This window comes from Lasioglossum baleicum, chromosome 19 (assembly GCF_051020765.1).
Source record: "Lasioglossum baleicum chromosome 19, iyLasBale1, whole genome shotgun sequence".
Taxonomy (NCBI): Eukaryota; Metazoa; Arthropoda; class Insecta; order Hymenoptera; family Halictidae; genus Lasioglossum; species Lasioglossum baleicum.
Genome location: NC_134947.1, coordinates 1,079,100 through 1,104,737, shown reverse-complemented (window position 1 = coordinate 1,104,737; position 25,638 = coordinate 1,079,100). Strand labels below are relative to the sequence as shown.

General features: G+C 39.9%; 1 protein-coding gene across 1 annotated transcript; it reads left to right on the top strand.

Moving 5' to 3' along the window:
• The first annotated feature begins 800 nt into the window (after positions 1–800).
• LOC143218561 (uncharacterized) lies at positions 801–25,638 on the top strand. The gene is made up of 4 exons (XM_076443793.1): positions 801–806; positions 23,263–23,563; positions 24,193–24,283; positions 24,358–25,638. Exons 1-3 carry the CDS (start codon positions 801–803, stop codon positions 24,270–24,272), a joined length of 387 nt encoding a protein of 128 aa, XP_076299908.1. The 3' UTR covers positions 24,273–24,283; positions 24,358–25,638.

Here is a 25,638-nt window from a genome sequence, read left to right as displayed (position 1 = left end):
ATGGAGGAAGTCCTTTCAGTAAGAAGTTTTGGTGCTTTAGCCATTTTGGCGTGTATGTGTAAAATTCTGTGTTTGTAGAGTTTAATATATTTTTTACTTTATCGAAATCAGATATATCTTCCATTTGTACAATATGTTTGGTGTTATTAATTCTTTTAATGTGGAATTTTGGATTACCTGTTTCTTGTAATAGTTTAATTGAATCTTTGGGATCTTGGTGTAATATGTTTATTGGTGGGGGTCGTCTGCCTTTGGTGTTGTGGACTGCCGTAGTTGTTTCACTTGACGTGGCTGCATGTGATGCTGTCGTTGGATTTTTTGTGGATGTCGACGGGTTCGTTGCTGATGTTGTGGTGGACGTCAGAGCTGTCTGGGCCTTGGTCTCCAATTTTGCAGGGTCTTTGGGTTGGTTTATCCTTTTGAGGGTTTCTCTGTTTTCTAAGTTCTTTTTTCTGAGGTGTTGAACTATGGCGAAACCAGCTTCCGGTTGTTGGCTGGATTCTGCATCTATTTCCATGGTCCATGGAGTATTATCTGGGCTTAGTTCGTCAGTTGCAGTTGTGTTTCCAACTGTTTTGGGCGTTTTTAGAGCTACTATTGCTTCCTCATACAGTTGTTTAAGGTTTCTTATCGCCTCCTTCAGCTTTCTGTTTTCTTCCTTTAGGGTCTCTCTGTCGGAGCGATCCATCGCTTCAGGGTCTTTTGATGTAGAAGCTGTAGCCTTGTTGCAGTGCATTTTGGTTGTTTTCAGATCTTCTAATGAGAGCTGCTTGCGTTTCGCAATTTTATTTTGCGGTTTCATGACGGTAGAGCGTTTTGTTCTTCCCGAGAGTGGCGTATTGATGAGTTTTCTGAACTCTCTAATTTCTTCTGGTCTCCATGCGGTCGGTTTTGAGGTTATGTTAACTTCCCGAGACGAAATCTAGAACTTTATGTTGGAGAATTCGGCACTTTTGTGTTTTCTCCTTCAGTATTTTTGTCCTTTTTGGATTCTTGTTTGCTCACTGAGCAGATGTTTTGTCTTTGTCTTTGATTTGGAGTATTTTCGCTTCGTAATGTATATTGCGATGCTGCTCGTTCGGCTACTCCAGCGCCACTGGACGCCTTAACCGCGGTGCCAACCGGCGATGTTGTAAGCGTTGCGAACATTCTGGTATACCAGACAACCAACTGCTCCGTTCTGCAGCTGTACTGCGCCGCAGCTATGTCGCGTTTTGGATCCCTGCTGCCGCGCCACTGCACGGAGAACGGGGCTCGATTTTGCCTCGCCGTAAGAGGGCAACACGGTCGCGCCAGGTGTAGGGATTATGGCGCTCGTGTCGCCATTCCCCTAGGTCGCGCCTAGGGAGATCACCGATAGGGAGTTGGCGGTCCTACTCCCAACCGTCTCTCGTAGCGACCGTTACGCTAGGCATCCCTAGCAGTTCAAAATAGTCAGTTCGTAGAGTCAGACGTATTGAACACCAATATCCAGTCGTACTGTGTTTTGAGGCTTACCTCTTTTTGTAATATATTCTCCGTCGTACGGTTACGGCGGACGTCACTACCGGGTGAATAAAATATTATTAAATGGTTCTCGTTGAACTACAAATTCTGCAGTGAATTTTATCTCCAAGTCCTAACCACGTGTAGCAAGTAAAACGTAGAGTAGGCTACGTTCTTCGGTACCTTCCCCGAAGCTTCTGATTCGCTCCGAGAGTATCCATCTACATCCATCCTACACAGGTCGCATTAATGTAGGACGTGCTATGTGGTAGATGTCGCTAAAGTAAATGTCTATTATACAAATGTGTAGCAGCAGCAGTCTTTCTTTTTACTGACAAAATTAATACTTTTATTTAAATTACATACTACATACTATCAGGTCGTTCGGAAAGTAATTTCGTTTATCGTGTAGGGATGGCAATGCTTCCGTTTGTCATTACTAGACTGCGAATCTTTCTGCAAAGTAGAAATTGACTACATCGATTGCAAGAAATAGAAATCAAATTGAATGTTATTTCTTCAGCAAAGGAGAAAACGAAATGACTTTCCGAACGAGCTAATACATTAACATATTACAATAGGAGAGCTGCATAAAGTCTAAATAAAATCAATCTCATCATTTTCATACAAAGAAACATTTACCAGTTACTTTTAAGGTTCGGTAGGTGTAGAGGGTTGAAACGTCTTCGTGCAAAAAAAATGTGTCGTAGAAGGGAAAAGAAACTTAATTTATAATTTTCGGCTCGAGCGCGTTTCCAGCTACCCGAGTGCATCGGGCTGCCCGGGAGTGTCTCGATCTCGTCGGGCGGGTTCGGAAAGAATCGGACAAGTTCGGGCGAGCGAGTTTTCGCGCTACTCGAGATTCAATTCTGCGTTCGCACGAACTTGTCCGCTTCTGTCTGACGTCTGAACGCGCTCGACGAAGGCGAGCCACTCTCGGGCCACCGGGCCACCCGATGGTGTGTCACGGATAGACTGCGGATCTTTCTGCAAAATAAAAATTTACTATATCGATTGCAAGAAATAGAAATCAAATTGAATTGAATTGTTTCTTCAGCAAAGGAGAAAACGAAATGACTTTCCGAACGAGCTAATACATTAACATATTACAAGGAGAGCTGCATAAAGTCTAAATAAAATCAATCTCATCACTTTCATACAAAGAAACATTTACCAGTTACTTTTAAGGTTCGGTAGGTGTAGAGTGTTGAAATTTATAATTTTCGGCTCGAGCGCGTTTCAAGCTACCCGAGTGCATCGGGCTGCCAAGGGGTTTCGAGCTGCCCGGGAGTGTCTCGATCTCGTCGGGCGGGTTCGGAAAGAATCGGACAAGTTCGGGCGAGCGAGTTTTCGCGCTACTCGAGATTCAATTCTGCGTTCGCACGAACTTGTCCGCTTCTGTCTGACGTCTGAACGCGCTCGACGAAGTCGAGCCACTCTCGGGCCACTGGGCCACCTGATAGTGTGTCACGGATAGACTGCGGATCTTTATGCAAAATAAAAAATGTCAGCGTCGATTACAGGAAATAGAAACTAAATTGAATGTCATCTCTTCCCTTAATGATTTTAATAGAGGAGAAATCATATATTGACATCTTCAATTTAAAAAATTTTCCAACAACTATCAATTTCATCTACTCAAGTTTGCTATAAATGCATAAAGATCCGCAGTCTATTCGTGACATATCAAGCGGCCCGAGAGTGGCTCGACTTCGTCCAGTGATTTGAAAATTACAGTCAAAACGTGTTGGTCGAGGAAGTGTCGACTTCCAGCTCAATAGTAATGACCTGTCATAAATCTCTCTGTAGAGAACAGCCCCGGGAACGGCACTGAAAGAAATCGAGTCTACCGGGTTGGGTCTGCCTGGGTCTGCCTAGCCCGACCCCAGCCGCGAGCCCGTAGTCTCAATGTGTTGACTTCGATGGCGCACGCTGCGTAGTATGTCTGACCGCTGTAATAAGTATTTCAATACAGCCGAAAATGCGTGTGAAACGAGTCCTGCCTCCTCCACTCTGATCCAATCGTCCGCGCATTCGCACCTAGACACGTCACCGTAATCCTGCCTGGGAACCTTCTTCTCAGGCTTACACCAAGTACAATGTCACCAGTTCGAATCCATGCGTGTTGGCGTCTTGCCGCCATCCCCTACAATTGCGTAGTATGTAGTGGGCGGTAACGGTATCGTATCCTAACCCACTGCTGTTCCGCTATCGCTCGTACTTACGAGGCAGTGTATTGGATCACTTGTTGGACATAGACAAATCTAAAATGTTTTTTCACTACGTGAATGAAATATGCAATTTCAGGACCGACGCTGTCGATCCTTACGTCAGAAAATGTCTGTTCCAGGGTTGTTACCTTTCACTTAAAAAGGCATCGTTGGTCAAGACTGGTTGCTAATATTATTCTCGAGGTGTAAATGGGGTTATTTAGTCGTATACAGCGTCCGTTGCCAGCTCCTTGTGACGCCAATTTTTATATCTCCATTTCTTTTGAAGGGCTCATTTTACAGTGGAAACTCCAAGGAATATAAACATATTTTGTTCAAAATTTAAATCACTGACGCACAGTGGTCTGGATTGGAAAATCGTGTGCCATTTTGTTATAACTTTTGAACCAGTAGAGATACTGCAATGAAATTTTCACTAAAAATATTAAAAAAATAGTCATTTTTAACTATAGGTAATTAAATATTTTTTGCATTTGTTAAACAATAATTTTTTATAAATTTTCATTGATATTTTTGATTTAAAAAAAAATTTTTGGAATATAATCGTACATACTATTTTTTACTTTCTAAATATGTATTTTTTATATTTATGTTTCACACATGTGTAACGTTTTATGGAATACGTAAAATATAAATTTGAGAAGTCTTGTTGCAATCAACATACACAAAAAAAATTACCGTAAAGGTAAAAACGCATTACAAGCGTGTCAAAGATATTTTTTATAATAATTTATAATGATTAAAAAACGAAACGAGCCTACTACCTTATATCTTTATTTTACTAGAGGTGAGCGAAATATCAGAACGAAACAGAATTGAAAAACTTCTATTATATTTTAATACTAAAGAATTACCTCGGATGCAATATTTAACACTAAAATCTTACATTTTTCGCTATGTGAGGTCATCTGATAATAATTTGTACCAACAATATACCTCGCAAACATTCTATTACCAACTTTAATGGCTTTAAACAATAATAATTTGAGCGGGCGGAGAGGGGCGGAATTAATTTTTTCATGATTATTTAGAAGGAAGGTGTACTAAAAATATTCCAATTAATTAGAAAGCTAAACTCGGCTAAACTTTAAAGATATACCATCTTAAATGGAAAGGACTTCACAAATTTTTCTTACGGCATTGAGCATTATTATATAAATAGAGTATTTACGTTAATAAATAATAGAAAGATATGATTTTTATCACAAAAGTCTGCTCTTCAATATAAAAAAAAAAGCGAGAGATAATATTAAATAGGAACGTCAGGGCACCGCATCACAGAGAAGCAATTTTTCTCGTGAAAAATCCTCCTCTTAAAATGTCCTATTTTCAATGTTTATTGCAACTATTATATTTATTAAATTGTACTATTTTCTTCATTTCCGAGGTCTGTGAACATTTGGGAAGCAATGTTTATAGATATCGATACGAGAAAGTTCGTTTTTGGGCAGAAAGGCACACGATTTTCCAATCCAGACCACTGTGTGACGGCTCATCGAAAAAGACGTAAAAAACGAATTAGTTTAAATTTTTCGACTCCATACAGTTGATGGTCGAGGTTAAAAAAATAATTTTGCAATAGCCCAATCTTTTCCTAATAAAACCACCAAAAAAAAAAGTGTAGCTCAATCGGATTTCAACGAAAATATGATTTCATGATGTTTCGTTGACAAAAAATTCGATTTTTTGGAAAATCCTGAGGTGGTAGACAAATTCTGAGACCAGATTTGAAATAAGCGTGGAAGAATCCACGGGAAATGATGTACAGCATGTTGCAAAAAAGTTTTATTGAAATTGTGCAGGTTTAACGAATTTTGTCAAGGTTAAAAAACGTTCGTACCATCATTTCCCTACTTTCCGCATATTCTGCAAAGTTAGAGCTTTAATTTTTAAAAAAATTCATCGTTCTATCTCTTTTCTATCGAAAGTTATTCGACTTTAACACAGAAACTTGCGGCGACCCGTGCAGCGACCCTTGCAGCGACCCAATAGCTGCACGGGTCGCTGCAAGGGTCGCCGCCTGGATCGCGACGGAATGGCCAAAAAAGGTGTGTCACAGCTCTGACCGACCAGTCATGAACCGCTAGAGGACTCATCAGTAAGGCGGGCCCTGCCCGAGACGCTGCGATATCGGAAGGTGGTTTAAGACTGTATATATAGAGATCGGTGACGGATCAGGTAGCAGCGAGAAAGGTCTTTCTTTGACTATCTGTCCATCTTGTGGCAAATGTAGGAAATTAGCTGCCACAAAAGAGAGCGAGTTATTATTGTCCTCTTCTGTCCGAACGCGCCCGACGAGGTCGACCACGTTCGAGCCACCCGCCCGATGTGTTACGGATAGACAGCGGGTCTTTATGCAAAATAAAAAACGTCAGCGTTGATTACAAGAAATAGAAACTCAAAAGGATGTCATCCCTTTCCTTAATGATTTTAATAAAGGAGAAATCATATATTGACATTTTCAATTTTAATAATTTTCCAACAACTATCAATTTCATCTACTCAATTTTGCTATAAATGCATACAGATCCCAAGTCTATACGTTACACATAGGGCGGCTCGAGAGCGGCTTGACATCGGCGAGTAATTTGAGGAGTTGGTGACTTATGGATAGACCGTATGGCGATTAACTTCATCAATCGATTGAATCAATTCGATCAAATTTGTTGCCGGTCAAATCTGGAGTCGGTGAAATGTCGGCGAAAACCGTGTGCGCCGTCCGGCGCAATGTTCGTCGAAATGTCATAACATCTCCAAAAATTCAAGTCTTTTAGTCTCGAATCTAATGTCGTTAATGCTTCGTACAGAGCTGAACATTTCGCTTTGAAACTTTAATTCACTGTGTGAAATTAGGGACTTAATCCCGGTAAAATATTTATACATACCGGACAATACCGGTAACGGTACTATGCCAAGCGGCTGAAATAACACCGAAACCGTTAATATACTTTTTCGAGCAAAAGGTCCTGAAAAACGAAGTTTGGGCTTTTATTGTGCCATGGCCGAACTGCAATGTGCCACCAGCCGTACCCTTAGGAGTTAATAGCCGTAATAACCATAAAGACATTAAAGACCAAATCGGTCTAACCAGATTCCTTGGGGTTACCGTGCGCTCGCTACCCCCGCCATATAAAAGATTCTGTAGACTTTTTCAAATACAGTGATATCCAATATTAATACAGTATGATTGTTTAAACATGTTTAAACAACGGTTTTGGAAACAGCGGGACAAACGATTTTTTCGAATCCATATTTATTAAGCTTAAGATTTTTAAAACTAAGAAAATGAAAAAACACTATCCGATTACCCGAAATGTCATCGAAAACGGTCAACACATAAAACAGATATACATAGTAGGCATTGAAAGATGTAAAGAAAAGAATCTTTGAATTTTTCTGCTCACGATTGATCTAAATCGCAGTTTCTTATAATTGTTTTAATTTTTAATTGTTTTCGAGTATCCATATTTCCATGCGAAATAGAACTACTGTTTCGGATTTTGTTCAAATTTGGATATGTTGCAGTCTTTAGTGAAATATGAGAAAACGTATCTCAAACAATTCCTTGAAGTCTTGAAAATTGTTGGTTTTACGGACGTGTAATATGAGGTGTCACAAGTTTTTCCTTAAATTATAACGGCCAAACTAACTGTTTACCCCGACACGAGCGCTTCGTTTAAAATCAGGTATGAAGGGTTGGATCAGTCCGGTAGTGGAGAAAGTGTAAGTGGGTGAATTAAAACCACTGGTTTAAACAGGGAAGCCAGGTTTCTGCGACTTCGAGATCACTTTTAATAATAATTTTAAACACGCGGCACAAATAACTGACAATTGAGATGTCGTTTCGGGACTCACGGTTCTCGTTTCGGAGATCTCTCTCAGTCATCAATCTCGACTGTTGCGGATCGGGGTCCTCGCGTAATACGCGGGCATCCCCACCATACTCTCATACTGGGGAGCTCGTTAGAAATCGTTCAAATTGAACGCGAACGGTAAAGACAATAACACGGGACGAGACGGTAGCACAATGCTTTGAACGTATTTACAATCGCGTGTCAAACACTAACAAAACGATGAAAATTAGTTTTTGGTGCTCATATACAGGGTGCTCGACATAATAAAAAGAGACACCTTGCACATATTTTTAAATTTCTTATATTTAAAGGTGGAAAGTGTACACTCCGTTATGAATAAAACCACTAGAAACGGTCCTAATTTCGTCGAGTTTAGGCTTTTCTTAATCGGCAGAACACCACGAATTGGCTCGTGTGACTTTCGTGAGGGCAGCACGGAAAATAATTAAGTTCAGCATTCGCTCCTTAGCGGTTTCATGCCGAGCTACCTGGCTGGCCGGGGGATTGTCGGGCCGTGTTTATTGCACTACTATTGTGTTCTGGGCTCAGGCCTCAGGGCTCGACCCTCGGGCGTCGGTCGTGTTCATTGTAGCCTCGAGTTGGCCGAAAGTATTCATGGATTTATTCATTTTCGAGAAAATAGAATAAAAATAAAATCACTAACCAGTGTTGGGCAAAAATTCAATCGACGATTGACGACTAAATTTCTACTTCAATCGTTAATCGCGATTAACAATTAATATCCTCGTTTAGTCGTTAATTGTGGTTAACGAATAAATACCGATTGATCGTTATATTTGCGGATAAGATTAAATACTTATTAATCGTTAATTGCGGATAACGATTAAATTTCTACTTTAGTCGTTAATCGCGACTAACGATTATCAATCGTCAATCGGATGACCGATTAAATGCTCAACTCATCTGTCACCAACTCCTCAAATTACTCGCCGATGTCAAGCCGCTCTCGAGCCGCCCTATGTGTAACGTATAGACTTGGGATCTGTATGCATTTATAGCAAAATTGAGTAGATGAAATTGATAGTTGTTGGAAAATTTTTAAAATTGAAAATGTCAATATATGATTTCTCCTTTATTAAAATCATTAAGGAAAGGGATGACATCCTTTTGAGTTTCTATTTCTTGTAATCAACGCTGACGTTTTTTATTTTGCATAAAGACCCGCTGTCTATCCGTAACACATCGGGCGGGTGGCTCGAACGTGGTCGACCTCGTCGGGCGCGTTCGGACAGAAGAGGACAATAATAACTCGCTCTCTTTTGTGGCAGCTAATTTCCTACATTTGCCACAAGATGGACAGATAGTCAAAGAAAGACCTTTCTCGCTGCTACCTGATCCGTCACCGATCTCTATATATACAGTCTTAAACCACCTTCCGATATCGCAGCGTCTCGGGCAGGGCCCGCCTTACTGATGAGTCCTCTAGCGGTTCATGACTGGTCGGTCAGAGCTGTGACACACCTTTTTTGGCCATTCCGTCGCGATCCAGGCGGCGACCCTTGCAGCGACCCGTGCAGCTATTGGGTCGCTGCAAGGGTCGCTGCACGGGTCGCCGCAAGTTTCTGTGTTAAAGTCGAATAACTTTCGATAGAAAAGAGATAGAACGATGAATTTTTTTTTAAATTAAAGCTCTAACTTTGCAGAATATGCGGAAAGTAGGGAAATGATGGTACGAACGTTTTTTAACCTTGACAAAATTCGTTAAACCTGCACAATTTCAATAAAACCTTTTTGCAACATGCTGTACATCATTTCCCATACATTCTTCCACGCTTATTTCAAATCTGGTCTCAGAATTTGTCTACCACCTCAGGATTTTCCAAAAAATCGAATTTTTTGTCAACGAAACATCATGAAATCATATTTTCGTTGAAATCCGATTGAGCTACACTTTTTTTTTTGGTGGTTTTATTAGGAAAGGATTGGGCTATTGCAAAATTATTTTTTTAACCTCGACCATCAACTGTATGGAGTCGAAAAATTTAAACTAATTCGTTTTTTACGTCTTTTTCGATGAGCCGTCACACAGTGGTCTGGATTGGAAAATCGTGTGCCTTTCTGCCCAAAAACGAACTTTCTCGTATCGATATCTATAAACATTGCTTCCCAAATGTTCACAGACCTCGGAAATGAAGAAAATAGTACAATTTAATAAATATAATAGTTGCAATAAACATTGAAAATAGGACATTTTAAGAGGAGGATTTTTCACGAGAAAAATTGCTTCTCTGTGATGCGGTGCCCTGACGTTCCTATTTAATATTATCTCTCGCTTTTTTTTTTATATTGAAGAGCAGACTTTTGTGATAAAAATCATATCTTTCTATTATTTATTAACGTAAATACTCTATTTATATAATAATGCTCAATGCCGTAAGAAAAATTTGTGAAGTCCTTTCCATTTAAGATGGTATATCTTTAAAGTTTAGCCGAGTTTAGCTTTCTAATTAATTGGAATATTTTTAGTACACCTTCCTTCTAAATAATCATGAAAAAATTAATTCCGCCCCTCTCCGCCCGCTCAAATTATTATTGTTTAAAGCCATTAAAGTTGGTAATAGAATGTTTGCGAGGTATATTGTTGGTACAAATTATTATCAGATGACTTCACATAGCGAAAAATGTAAGACTTTAGTGTTAAATATTGCATCCGAGGTAATTCTTTAGTATTAAAATATAATAGAAGTTTTTCAATTCTGTTTCGTTCTGATATTTCGCTCACCTCTAGTAAAATAAAGATATAAGGTAGTAGGCTCGTTTCGTTTTTTAATCATTATAAATTATTATAAAAAATATCTTTGACACGCTTGTAATGCGTTTTTACCTTTACGGTAATTTTTTTTGTGTATGTTGATTGCAACAAGACTTCTCAAATTTATATTTTACGTATTCCATAAAACGTTACACATGTGTGAAACATAAATATAAAAAATACATATTTAGAAAGTAAAAAATAGTATGTACGATTATATTCCAAAAATTTTTTTTTAAATCAAAAATATCAATGAAAATTTATAAAAAATTATTGTTTAACAAATGCAAAAAATATTTAATTACCTATAGTTAAAAATGACTATTTTTTAAATATTTTTAGTGAAAATTTCATTGCAGTATCTCTACTGGTTCAAAAGTTATAACAAAATGGCACACGATTTTCCAATCCAGACCACTGTGCGTCAGTGATTTAAATTTTGAACAAAATATGTTTATATTCCTTGGAGTTTCCACTGTAAAATGAGCCCTTCAAAAGAAATGGAGATATAAAAATTGGCGTCACAAGGAGCTGGCAACGGACGCTGTATACGACTAAATAACCCCATTTACACCTCGAGAATAATATTAGCAACCAGTCTTGACCAACGATGCCTTTTTAAGTGAAAGGTAACAACCCTGGAACAGACATTTTCTGACGTAAGGATCGACAGCGTCGGTCCTGAAATTACATATTTCATTCACGTAGTCAAAAAACATTTTAGATTTGTCTATGTCCAACAAGTGATCCAATACACTGCCTCGTAAGTACGAGCGATAGCGGAACAGCAGTGGGTTAGGATACGATACCGTTACCGCCCACTACATACTACGCAATTGTAGGGGATGGCGGCAAGACGCCAACACGCATGGATTCGAACTGGTGACATTGTACTTGGTGTAAGCCTGAGAAGAAGGTTCCCAGGCAGGATTACGGTGACGTGTCTAGGTGCGAATGCGCGGACGAATGGATCAGAGTGGAGGAGGCAGGACTCGTTTCACACGCATTTTCGGCTGTATTGAAATACTTATTACAGCGGTCAGACATACTACGCAGCGTGCGCCATCGAAGTCAACACATTGAGACTACGGGCGCGCGGCTGGGGTCGGGCTAGGCAGACCCAGGCAGACCCAACCCGGTAGACTCGATTTCTTTCAGTGCCGTTCCCGGGGCTGTTCTCTACAGAGAGATTTATGACAGGTCATTACTATTGAGCTGGAAGTCGACACTTCCTCGACCAACACGTTTTGACTGTAATTTTCAAATCACTGGACGAAGTCGAGCCACTCTCGGGCCGCTTGATATGTCACGAATAGACTGCGGATCTTTATGCATTTATAGCAAACTTGAGTAGATGAAATTGATAGTTGTTGGAAAATTTTTTAAATTGAAGATGTCAATATATGATTTCTCCTCTATTAAAATCATTAAGGGAAGAGATGACATTCAATTTAGTTTCTATTTCCTGTAATCGACGCTGACATTTTTTATTTTGCATAAAGATCCGCAGTCTATCCGTGACACACTATCAGGTGGCCCAGTGGCCCGAGAGTGGCTCGACTTCGTCGAGCGCGTTCAGACGTCAGACAGAAGCGGACAAGTTCGTGCGAACGCAGAATTGAATCTCGAGTAGCGCGAAAACTCGCTCGCCCGAACTTGTCCGATTCTTTCCGAACCCGCCCGACGAGATCGAGACACTCCCGGGCAGCTCGAAACCCCTTGGCAGCCCGATGCACTCGGGTAGCTTGAAACGCGCTCGAGCCGAAAATTATAAATTTCAACACTCTACACCTACCGAACCTTAAAAGTAACTGGTAAATGTTTCTTTGTATGAAAGTGATGAGATTGATTTTATTTAGACTTTATGCAGCTCTCCTTGTAATATGTTAATGTATTAGCTCGTTCGGAAAGTCATTTCGTTTTCTCCTTTGCTGAAGAAACAATTCAATTCAATTTGATTTCTATTTCTTGCAATCGATATAGTAAATTTTTATTTTGCAGAAAGATCCGCAGTCTATCCGTGACACACCATCGGGTGGCCCGGTGGCCCGAGAGTGGCTCGCCTTCGTCGAGCGCGTTCAGACGTCAGACAGAAGCGGACAAGTTCGTGCGAACGCAGAATTGAATCTCGAGTAGCGCGAAAACTCGCTCGCCCGAACTTGTCCGATTCTTTCCGAACCCGCCCGACGAGATCGAGACACTCCCGGGCAGCCCGATGCACTCGGGTAGCTGGAAACGCGCTCGAGCCGAAAATTATAAATTTCAACACTCTACACCTACCGAACCTTAAAAGTAACTGGTAAATGTTTCTTTGTATGAAAGTGATGAGATTGATTTTATTTAGACTTTATGCAGCTCTCCTTGTAATATGTTAATGTATTAGCTCGTTCGGAAAGTCATTTCGTTTTCTCCTTTGCTGAAGAAACAATTCAATTCAATTTGATTTCTATTTCTTGCAATCGATATAGTAAATTTTTATTTTGCAGAAAGATCCGCAGTCTATCCGTGACACACCATCGGGTGGCCCGGTGGCCCGAGAGTGGCTCGCCTTCGTCGAGCGCGTTCAGACGTCAGACAGAAGCGGACAAGTTCGTGCGAACGCAGAATTGAATCTCGAGTAGCGCGAAAACTCGCTCGCCCGAACTTGTCCGATTCTTTCCGAACCCGCCCGACGAGATCGAGACACTCCCGGGCAGCCCGATGCACTCGGGTAGCTGGAAACGCGCTCGAGCCGAAAATTATAAATTAAGTTTCTTTTCCCTTCTGATGCAGCCGAACAAAAAATCTAAAAAAAATTGACAACATTGCCTGTTATAGTACTTTATCAGGGAACCAAACAGCAAAATAGCATGTTTTCATATTTTTGAGAAAAAAATATTTTTCCGATTTTTTTGAGGTTTTTCATTTTTTACGACCACAGTTTGAAACAAAAAAATCTGAAAAAATTCTCAACAATGCGCCTTGGGATCCAGAATGTGTCACATTTTTTCAGAATCTTAGAACGCATTTTAGACCGGAAAATGCGCCGAAAACCGCAAAATCTATTTTTCCCTGTAACTACCCTCACGGGCAAGCTAGAAGGCTGAAATTTTAGTCAGAGGGGTTTTTCTTGGCAAGCTTTCGAATGGTTCAATAGCCGTTGAAAAAGCTCTAAGGGCAGTTTTGACCATCTTAATCGGCTAGGCCCTTTGGTTGGATACTTCTGACCATCTCTTCCGACTATACCTTAAGAATCAACGAAAACATTATTTAAACTAGAGGGTTATTGTTGCTCGCTCGCTTCGCTTGCTCGCGAGTAGGGTTGTTTTTGCTCGGTCGCTTCGCGAGCTCGCGGATAGGACTGCTCTTGCGAAAGGGTTAGTGGTACGCATGGCTAGTAGTACCTATAGCTATTAATGTTTTTTTGATTTGGTTTGTGACTCTCCACGAGCCACACAAAGAACTTCCCGATTCGTTAGTTGCAGTATATTATTATCATTATTTTTAGTACGTTTTAAGAAGATTATACGTTTTCAGGGAAATTCAATAGTTTTCTACTTATCAAGATGTTTGCTATATGGCGTCGCCTTAAACGAACATCGTAGGCTCGTTGCTCGCTTGGTTCCTTGTTATAGCATACTAATGTTGCAAAATAAATTGTCTTAATTAGTTTTTCGCAAACGATACAACTCCTCATTATCCGGGTTTGCAGTATTGATCTTGGTTTTCTGCGATACTGTTAATTTAAATTGTCCCAAAATATATAAACCGCGCTCAATTTTGAAACTCTGCTCAGTGCTACATACAACATTTGTAAAGTTCGTTTTTCTGATGTTTTAAAATTCAAACATACTTTTCTCGTATGTTTGTCCCTGATTTTTATGAATCGTAATCGCTTCAGCAGGAACCACTGGAAATTGACTACGTGTGATTTGATATTTTTCCTCACTCGACATATTTACTTGATTCGATATTTTTATTATTGGTGTCAAATTTTGATGAATATTTGCATTTTTCATATAATGACGATAACGAGTTCTTACTTTCACTCCTACTCTGGCCAATTGAAAATCTAACCACAATATAGACGGAATTTTAGTATTTTCTTGAAAAGTAATAAATTTTAATATTCCGCATGTGTGCTCCATTAACCAATCCGTTTTCAACATTAATGTTATTAATAATTATCATATTGTTTATATTAATTTCCAATTTAATCTCAGTTAATACAATTCGTTTTGAACTGATTGTTTTTTTAAAGATTGTAATATAAATTTTTTTTGTACTTCCATCGATATTCTTTGAAAATGTATTCTCGGGAGTAGAGATGATTAACTCACTCTTGCATTGGGATAATTTTCGATTATTGTAAGCGGAAACATTAGCGTAAGGTACAAAAAAAAATTTTTTTTTTAATTAAAAAAATTTTTTTAAATTTAAGAAAAATGAAAAAAAAAATTTTTGTGTAATTACGTTTGTTTCTTCGGTGGAAACTTTCCGTTCTCTCGTATAAATTGCATTGTAGAATCAACTCCTTTCGAAAAAAACTAAAAATCTAAAAAACTACTTGACCAATGTGGACCAAAATCTAATCAGCTCTAAGTTACGACGGGGTACATCGATTGCATCATTCATCATTCTGATCGCGTTGTTACTTTTTCAGAAAACGTTAACGAAAAATTTGATACCATTGTTACGGATGACGAACAGGTGTTCAATATCATCTCTGGCAGGAACCGTCCTAGATAAACGAACAGAGTTTTTCCCTAGATAAATCTACATAATTGTTTAGGTTAGTTTAGGGCCCAAACGTACGCACGACCAACTGGTCGTTGAGAAAATACGAATGTTCACTTGAAGGGTACTGACAAGTACCACCCGTCATTGCAGGGCTATATAAGCCCTTACATTTCTACTCTCGTGGGCTAGTACTGTCGTAATCACGAATAGTGTCGCGTCGTGCTGCATCTCGGAAGTCAACTACCAGTGAGATCGGACGTTCGTTCCTTTTGAATCAAAGTTTAACCGTACAGATTCCGCGAGTTCGGTCTAAAATCTGTTAGGCAGTGACAAGGTTGCTCCGAGTCCCCCGCATTGCCAGTGCGTCAACACCGTGCGTCTTAGCTTAGGTAATATCACCTTTCAATTTCTTTCCTATTCTAAATTCAGTTCATTCGCGACACAAATACACTTGTAGAACGAAACTCTATAGTAAGAATATATTTGTCTTCTTTGATAATTAACTCAAATTCATTAAACCCATAATTATCGTCCAATATCCTAACCAAGTAATTGAACGTCCCCACATGATACAATCTTACCGCTCGGATTGTATCAATTAAATTATACTAGTTACGAGGCTTACTAATTATCCTAGCAATTCCCTGATTAACCATCAGGTTCTTTCGCGACATTCCAATTGTCCGAACAGAGATTTATCCAACCTAGCGGCTCCCCAGTTTCGCATTGGGTTCGTCCGCATCCTAACAGCTCCCTGATTTCGCATCAGGTTCGTCTGTGCTATTATACAACATCCTAGCAGCTCCCCGGTTTTGCATCGGGTTCGTCTGCGTTTGACTCCATTCCTAGAGGCTCCCTGACTTCGCGTCAGGTTCGTCCTCGCTGTCAGTAATCCTAGCGGCTCCCCAATTTTGCATTGGGTTCGTCCGCGTTCCTTAACTAACAAATTTATATCATATTCCTAGGGTAATAACCCTTCGCCGGCCACTCGTGCTACTCGCGGCCCTGGCTCGTAACAGAACTGGTGACAGCGGTGGGATTTATCAATTATTTTAGGATCACTTTAATTTTGGGTTTACTACGTTAAATTACTCGTAGCTGAGTATTGACAATATACTAGTTTTCCTAGTTACGTCTCAATATTATTAGCAATATACTAGTTTTCGCTAGTCACGCTTTTATACCAATAATATACTAGTTTTCCTAGTTAAAAGGTTTCTATATACTAGTTTTCCTAGTTGAAAGGTTTCGGTAATATACTAGTTTTCTCTAGTTACATTTTTAAAAAAAAATGCCGAATTCAGCTGCAAATACTTCTTCCGTTGACATAATGAACTTGACGGTTTCACTTGCAAATTCTATGTCGCTGTTGACGCAAAAGACATGCTTACAGAATATTACTTCGACAATTCCGACCTTTAACGGGGAAGACCCCTCTTTGATTCGTTTCGCGCAAACTTTAGAGGACGGGTTAACTTTGATTCCGGAGGGTACGGAAACCGAGTATCTGGCAATTGTTCTTACTAAGCTCGTCGGGCCAGCACGTAGATGCACATTAGAGCACAAGTTTACTACCGTAAAAGCGTTAATTCAACATTTGAAGAAACGGTTCGCTCCCGGCAAGAGCCTATCATATTATCAAGTGGAAATCGCGAAACTACATATTCGCGAAGGAGAGAGCCTACGACAATACATCGATAGGACAGGCCACTTGGTCTACTGTACGCGCGGAGCCATGAGGGAAAAATACGAGGCACATGCTGAAGGATTTATCAAATTGATGGAAAAGGACGTCATTGAAAACTTCATCGATGAATTACCGGATCGGATTTCCCTGAAGGTGTCGGCTATCTTGAAGGATATAAAAAATCTGGAGGATGCTTACGACGCCGTGCTACAGATAGATAAAAGATTAAGGAATCGACGACAGTCGCCTCGGAGTGAATCACCATCAAGGTGGTCCCGCCGAGATTCATATGACCAGGACTCTCGCTACCGCGATCGTGAAGTGTCATATCCCTTATCTCCAAGCAAATATGACCGACACAGGGATCAACGCACGAGACCATCTGGTTTTGAGGAGGAGAGAGAAGGACGAGCGTCTGCCTGGACCTTGCGTCACAGGAGCCCCTCCGGTTCCCCCTCCAACCGTTCGGATTCGTCAATTGTGAGAGACGGAGAGAAACGGTATACAATTTTAAAAAATTCCGATAGGAATCGCATGTCAAAATCGTATTGTTGGCATTGCGGAACATCCGGACACGATGGAAAATTCTGCAAGAATCGACCGCGTAGTCCGCGATTCCAAAGAGATTCGCGAGATTCGTCCGTGGAATCGAACAAATCTTTAAACTTCGATCGCGCTCACCGTACAGGCGACACGATGAGCGAAAACAAAGAAGTTCGCCAAAGAACTGTCCGCTTCGAGGAAAAACCCTCATCAAGGAAGCTCCAGCACCACGAATCAAAATCAAAATCCCAGAACTGGAATCAGGCACGGGAGAATTTCTAATTGATGGTGGAGCATCCGTAAATTTAGTCGTTCTTGACGTTTTAGGAGAAGGAGCAGAAATTGTTTCACGCGAAGAAATTGAAATAACTGGTCTTACTATAAATCCAATTCGCACTCTAGGAACTACGATACTTCACATACACGAAGCTCCTGCGTTTTTCTACGTAGTGAAGCGTCTTGCAATAGAAGCAGATGGACTTATAGGAAGCCCATTTTTAAAACAGGAAGAAGCAGAAATTTCTTATTACCATGGGACACTGGTATTAAAAAATAAGCCCATCAGGCCTATTCGATTTTCAAATTACCAGCAGGACTCAGATGTACGGACCAAACATCGCATCGATGCCCGAACATCTCAACAGATTGCCATAAGAATAGCTAATCCAAGGATAAAAGAAGGCTATTTACCACGCATAAAAACGCACAAACAACTCTACATAGGAGAAGCCGCCGTCCTGAACGACGGAGGAAAATGTCATGTTATGGCAACCAACACTAGCGAGGAAGCCATAGACGTAGAAATAGAGCCACAAATCGTGGAACCTTACGACATTTTGAGCACATCAGATGAAGATATTTATTCAGAGGTACGTCAACATTGTAATTTCAAAACTAGAGAAGATAGGATACAGGGAATCTCCGAAACGCTAAATTTGAGTCACCTGAACAAAGAAGAACGGTGTAGCATCACCGCATTGATAAAGGAATTTCCCGATCGATTTTATCTCCCCGGAGATAAATTAGGGAAGGCATCTGATTTCAAGCACTCCTTACATACAACTGATGAGATTCCGATTAACACGAGACAGTATCGCTACCCTCCTGTACACCAAGAGGAAATAAAAAAGCAAATCAATGGCTTATTATCCGATGGTATTATTACTCCGTCGAAATCTCCGTACAATTCACCCTTGTGGATTGTACCCAAAAAACCAGATGCGCAAGGAAACAAACGTTGGCGCATGGTAATAGATTTTCGTGCGCTTAACGAGAAGACCATTTCCGATAAATATCCACTGCCTCAAATTACGGAAATATTGGATCGTCTCGGAGGAGCCAAATACTTCTCCGTTTTCGATCTCGCCAGTGGGTTTCACCAAATAGAAATGGATCCGAAAGACAGACAGAAGACAGCTTTCACCACCCCTAATGGACATTATGAATTTTCACGAATGCCGTTTGGTTTGAAAAATGCACCACCTACTTTTCAACGCCTCATGGATCAGGTATTAACTGGACTCCAGGAAACGGACGTTTTCATTTACCTGGATGATATCGTGGTTTACGCTGCGTCATTACACGAACACAACATTAAAGTCAGGAAATTATTAAACCGTTTGCGAGAACATGGTTTAACTCTTCAAACCAATAAATGCGAATTCTTACGAAAAGAAGTTGCATACCTTGGACATATTATTTCAAGACAGGGAGTAAAACCTGATCCCCGAAAATTAAAGGCTGTCAAGGATTTCCCAACGCCTACCTCACAGAAAAATATACAACAGTTTTTGGGTTTAGTAGGATATTACCGAAGATTCGTACCAGATTTCACTACAAAAGCAAAATCTTTAATTGACCTTCTAGGAAAGGGCAAAAAATTCAAATGGACTGAAGAACAGGAAAACAGTTTTAAGCAGTTACGTGAAGAACTCTGTCGAGAGCCTATTTTACAATATCCAGATTTTAGCAAACCATTCGTCGTTACAACAGACGCCTCCGAATATGCCGTTGGAGCCGTGCTTAGTCAAGGCGAAATAGGAAATGATCTGCCGATCGCTTATGCATCGCGCAGCCTCAACAAAGCAGGGAGAAATTATTCAGCCACGGAAAAAGAATGTTTAGCAATGGTATACGCCGTCAAATATTTCCGACCGTATGTGTACGGAACAAAATTCACATTGGTTACAGATCATCGACCATTAGTTTGGCTGCATTCTGTGAAAGATCCGACATCAAGACTCATGAAATGGAAGCTCCGACTATTAGAATATGATTATCAGGTTGTCCATAAATCTGGAAAAACAAATAAGAATGCTGATGCATTATCACGTAATCCTACTTCCACCTGTTTACCACTCATCCCGAGGGAAGTCAAAGACCCCGATTTTAAAATCCAAATACCGAAAACAGCTGTCGACGCTGTTTCAATAGGACAACGCGTCAGACAACTACATCGAGACCGAGAAAAACGGCCGAAATATCAACAAACAAGCAGCAGTTCAGATGAGACGGAACAACCCGCCCTGGGGAAGGTTCAACGCTCACCAATTATTAACATAAATAGAACTCTTCCGAGTTTATCTAAAGAGATAGTGATGCCAGACGAAGATCAGGACAACGCACACCATTTTTTGCCCGCAGCAAACTCCACAGAAATTTTTTCTACGGATAAGAATACGACCTTATCTGGTGATTTAATTTCGTTTGAGGAGCCACTGGAAAACACCGTTATAGAGAATAGGAACAATTTACAGCAGGATGTACCCTACATACCGCAGGTACCATTTCCTGAAATAGGTGGAATTTTGCAACGCAACGTGATTCGATTTCCAAACAATATAATACGCGAAGCAAGGGCACGGCAACTGCCTGATCGCACAGCCGACCCTTACCCATTCTTTGACGCCGATACCGATGGTTCTTCTACCGAAACTGACCTGGAAGCGCCGCCGGAACCGAAACAGAGGATTAGCATTTCTTCAAACACCCTTACCGCAAAGGAAGACCATTATGTACATTTCATATCAGCTGATCGCAACCTAATAACCCCCGTAGGAAAACTGTTACTGGACACGGGATTGATAAATAAGCAAGAACTTTTAGCTGCACGACCGAAAAAGGGACAGGTCATAATTTCAAACAATGGGTTATTTAAAACCTTCAGCATTGTAATTTCCGATAACTTCTATGATAAACCAAAAGGATTGGATATAATTAATGGATTGAAAACTCTTCAATCTGCTTTAGAACAAAATAGGAGCAAATCTTTTCGAATATCCGCCACCGGAGATCATCATAAATCATCGCCTGATGAACTTTTCAAAGCATTAAAAGAAGTCTTTACAGATTCAACTTATCAAATTACAATATGTAACTGTGTTATTACTACACCTTCCGTAGAAGACAGGCAAGAAATCATCCATGAAGCACATGATAGCCTAATAGGAGGGCATAAAGGAGTTACAAAAACCTACAATCGCATTCGATCAAGATTTCATTGGCCGCACATGCGCAACGAAATTCAGGATTACATCCGAAAATGTAAAAGTTGTCAGGAGCAAAAATTAGTCAGAACGAAAACTCGACAACCTATGTTGATCACCGACACACCGTTGGACGCATTTGAAAAAATTTCATTAGATACCGTTGGACCATTACCAATTACACCTGGAGGGAACCGATACATTCTCACCATGCAGGACAATCTAACCAAATATTGTATTGCAGTAGCGATACCTAATATCCGAGCCACTACCATCGCAGATGCTTTTGCACGGCATTTTATTGCAATATATGGGACACCTCGAGCCATACTCACGGATAAGGGAACCAGCTTTATTGGAACTCTTATGACAAATCTGTCAGAAATATTCAAGATTAAACAAATCACCACCTCCGGATACCGACCACAAACTAATGGATCATTGGAGCGAAGCCATATTGTTCTTACAGAATACCTCAAACACTATATGGAGAACTACGAGGATTGGGATTTATTAATTCCGTTTGCAATGTTTTCTTATAACACGTCTGTTCATGAAGCTACCAACTTCACACCATATGAATTAATTTTTGGTAAACAGGCTCGAGAGCCAACCTCATTTCCAACCGGTACAATTTTGAAGACATATGGAGACTATTTATCGGAACTAATAACAAATATAGTCCGAATCCGTAATATAGCAGCAAATGGAAACCATGCATAACGATCTTCTAAGGAGCAGGACTACCTCCACCGACAGCAGTCTCTACCTGAGCACCACCTAGCAATAAGTACACTTACACCTACACTACACTCGTTAAAAATTTTTTCTCTTCAGTTTATTTTTTTTTCTCTCCACTTTTGTTTTTTCTTTTTTCTTAAAGTCTATTGTATCTAGGACGTTTCCTTCCTGATGAGAAAGCATCACGGGAACCGCGATGTTTCTTCTTGGTGGGGAGATGTTACGGATGACGAACAGGTGTTCAATATCATCTCTGGCAGGAACCGTCCTAGATAAACGAACAGAGTTTTTCTCCAGATAAACATACATAACTGTTTAGGTTAGTTTAGGGCCCAAACGTACGCACGACCAACTGGTCGTTGACAAAATACGAATGTTCACTTGAAGGGTACTGACAAGTACCACCCGTCATTGAAGGGCTATATAAGCCCTTACATTTCTACTCTCGTGGGCTAGTACTGTCGTAATCACGAATAGTGTCGCGTCGTGCTGCATCTCGGAAGTCAACTACCAGTGAGATCGGACGTTCGTTCCTTTTGAATCAAAGTTTAACCGTACAGATTCCGCGAGTTCGGTCTAAAATCTGTTAGGCAGTGACAAGGTTGCTCCGAGTCCCCCGCATTGCCAGTGCGTCAACACCGTGCGTCTTAGCTTAGGTAATATCACCTTTCAATTTCTTTTCTATTCTAAATTCAGTTCATTCGCGACACAAGTACACTTGTAGAACGAAACTCTATAGTAAGAATATATTTGTCTTCTTTAATAATTAACTCAAATTCATTAAACCCATAATTATCGTCCAATATCCTAACCAAGTAATTGAACGTCCCCACATGATACAATCTTACCGCTCGGATTGTATCAATTAAATTATACTAGTTACGAGGCTTACTAATTATCCTAGCAATTCCCTGATTAACCATCAGGTTCTTTCGCGACATTCCAATTGTCCGAACAGAGATTTATCCAACCTAGCGGCTCCCCAGTTTTGCATTGGGTTCGTCCGCATCCTAACAGCTCCCTGATTTCGCATCAGGTTCGTCTGTGCTATTATACAACCTCCTAGCAGCTCCCCGGTTTTGCATCGGGTTCGTCTGCGTTTGACTCCATTCCTAGAGGCTCCCTGACTTCGCGTCAGGTTCGTCCTCGCTGTCAGTAATCCTAGCGGCTCCCCAATTTTGCATTGGGTTCGTCCGCGTTCCTTAACTAACAAATTTATATCATATTCCTAGGGTAATAACCCTTTGCCGGCCACTCGTGCTACTCGCGGCCCTGGCTCGTAACACCATAGAAACAGACATACGCACACACACACACACACACACACACGCACGCACGAACATTTTGCTTAAAATAGTCTAGAATGACTGCAATGACCATGAAACGTGAAGATCTGCTAAAAAATCGATTTTCGATTTTCGGGGTCATTACAATAACTTCCCTATAAAATCGGGAAGTTAAAAATAGAAAATATATTTTTCTCTATTTACATCGTTAAAACCGATTTTTCAAAAAAAATTAGACCTAATTTCTGTTCGATATCTCTTTTAGATCGAAAGTTATAGCAAAATGTGCGTCGCGCCGCGTGCGGTGCCCGAGATTCAAATGCTTGCCGTCTCCAGATTCCGACTTTTCGCCTCATGCTTTCGAAATTTCGGTAACGTGAAAACCGGAGGAACGCGTCGGCGTAGATCAGTCGAGCAGGTAGTTCACACGGACAGAGTAGAGGTACGCTTGTGTGTAGCTCGCGTGCAATCGAACAGGCACCAACACGGGCAAGCGCGGTCGACACAGACACAGGTCGACACCTCACCGGCCGCTCACGGATACGACGATACGTCAGGGAAGGGGAAACTGCCGTTCAGTCGGTTCAGTGAGTTTTCAGCAGTTTTCACAGTTTTCATTAACAGTTCTCGTTACACTCGCGAGTGCGGTCTGCGTTGCGGCATTTGACTATTTGACTATTAGATTGACTTGCTTGGATTATGTGATTACGTGGATTACTTGGATTACGTGCACTACGTGGAAGGAAGGAAGAAAGGAAGGTATTTGTGTACATATTTATATTGGTTAATCGGTTTCATTTTGCTCAAATGTCTCCCAAAATCTTCGCGTGAAAAAGCGTGAGAACGCTTGTCGGCACACCACGCGACAGTGCCATGTGCCATCACGTATGAGGTGCTACGGGGCGAGTATGTTCACTTCAATGTAGAGTCCAAAATAGTAAATTGTTTATTTCTTTATCACTTTTTTTTATCACTTTATCACTCTCTTTTCATTATCATTATTATCATTTATCACTTTAGACAAATACAACACAATTCAGCTTTGACCCATTCAGATTAGAATTAGCTTAACAATATTCTAAATCGGCAAAATGATGGCTAAAACCAATTCAGTAAGGCAAGTATTTAATCTTCTTCACTTGCTTCTCATCATGGAATTTTTTCATTTCTGGTAGTACATTCTTTTGTTTGTCGTTCAACTTTAATCGATTTTTTATTAATATCATTGCAATATTTGAATCAGTTAGATATATTAGTTGATGAAAAACATCAGAAGACCTTTTGTAATTGTAGCACCAGAAATTAGAAAATTCGTTGAGATGAGAAATAAGCGAAGAAGATTAAATACTCACATTTACTCACTGTGTAATTGAAAATCTAATTTACAGAATGGAGGAAAAATATAATGTGCTATCCAGGGAAGGAGGAGAATGAAGCTGCGGCAACCGGGGAAGAGGAAGACCTCTAATTTTTCGCGTGGTACGTATATCTAATTATGCCATTCAACGCACATACATATATTGTACATTACTGATTTTCTTTGTATTTTTGAGGTATCCTGCCTATGCCAGAACGTGCTACGGGCCACAAGTTTGGGGAAGCAGAGGCAACAACGTGTAATAATCACAATATATACAGGGTGAGTCACCTAACGTTTGTACCTCAAATATCTTTGTTGTTTCTAAAGATACGTAAAATATGGTAAGGACAAAGTTGAATGGTACAATGGGCCTGACACGATGCCAAAAAAATTTTGTTTTATGTCATTTTTTTAGAGATATCAAGGTCATCTTGACTTTTTTAAATGGTATGAGGTATTTTTTAATACATCAATCGATCCAGCTGGACATTTGTTGAAAAAAAAGTACTAACCTATGTATGTCGAAAAGTTAGTAGTTCACGAGATATTTCAATTTAAATAACTCTGAAACACCATTACTGTCGTACTAAGACGTTAGCGTTTACATACTTGTGTAACGTTTACAAAATATTAAAAAATGATGTTTTGTCAACTTTTTTATCTGGGCATGTAACGATAATTTAAAAAATGCGTTTTATAGATTTCGGTAACTTATATGCATACTGAAAATTTCATCGAAATCGGTCAACATTGCAATGAGCTACAAACGTTTAAAGATGATCACGTAAGGGCGAAATGCCCTGACAAGGCTGAAAATCTGCGACTTTCACCCTTAAGCTCTCATCTTTAAACGTATGTAGCTCATTGCAATGTTGACCGATTTCGATGAAATTTTCAGTATGCATATAAGTTACCGAAATCTATAAAACGCATTTTTTAAATTATCGTTACAGGCCCAGATAAAAAAGTTGTCAAAACATCATTGTTTAATATTTTGTATAATTACTACCAATTGCAATCGTAATAAATTTTTGTTTACTTATTCTCTAGCGAACTAGTCGGTCTAACATCTTAAAAGAATTCAAGTCCTTTGGACCAATTTCTAAAAAGTTGTGCGATTTTTAAGGGTGTCCACTTATTATTGCCGCTGACTGTACATAGGTTAGTACTCTTTTATAACGAATGTCCAGCTGCATCGATTGATGTATTAAAAAATACCTCATTCCATTTAAAAAAGTCAAGATGACCTTGATATCTCTAAAAAAATGACATAAAAACAAAATTTTTTTAGCATCGTGTTAGCCCCATTGTAGCATTCAACTTTGTCTTTACCATATTTTACGTATCTTTCGAAACAACAAAGATATTTGAGGTGCAAACGTTAGGTGACTCACTCTGTAGATTTAGGTCCATGTAAAGATTGTAAATTTTTGTAATTTCCAATAATATAAAGCATAGTAATAATAAAAAATTA

Coding starts and splice junctions, on each gene's coding strand:
- LOC143218561 (XM_076443793.1), top strand. Junction 23,564..24,192: donor GAAGGAAGGAAGAAAGGAAG/GTATTTGTGTAC, acceptor TCTAATTTACAG/AATGGAGGAAAAATATAATG.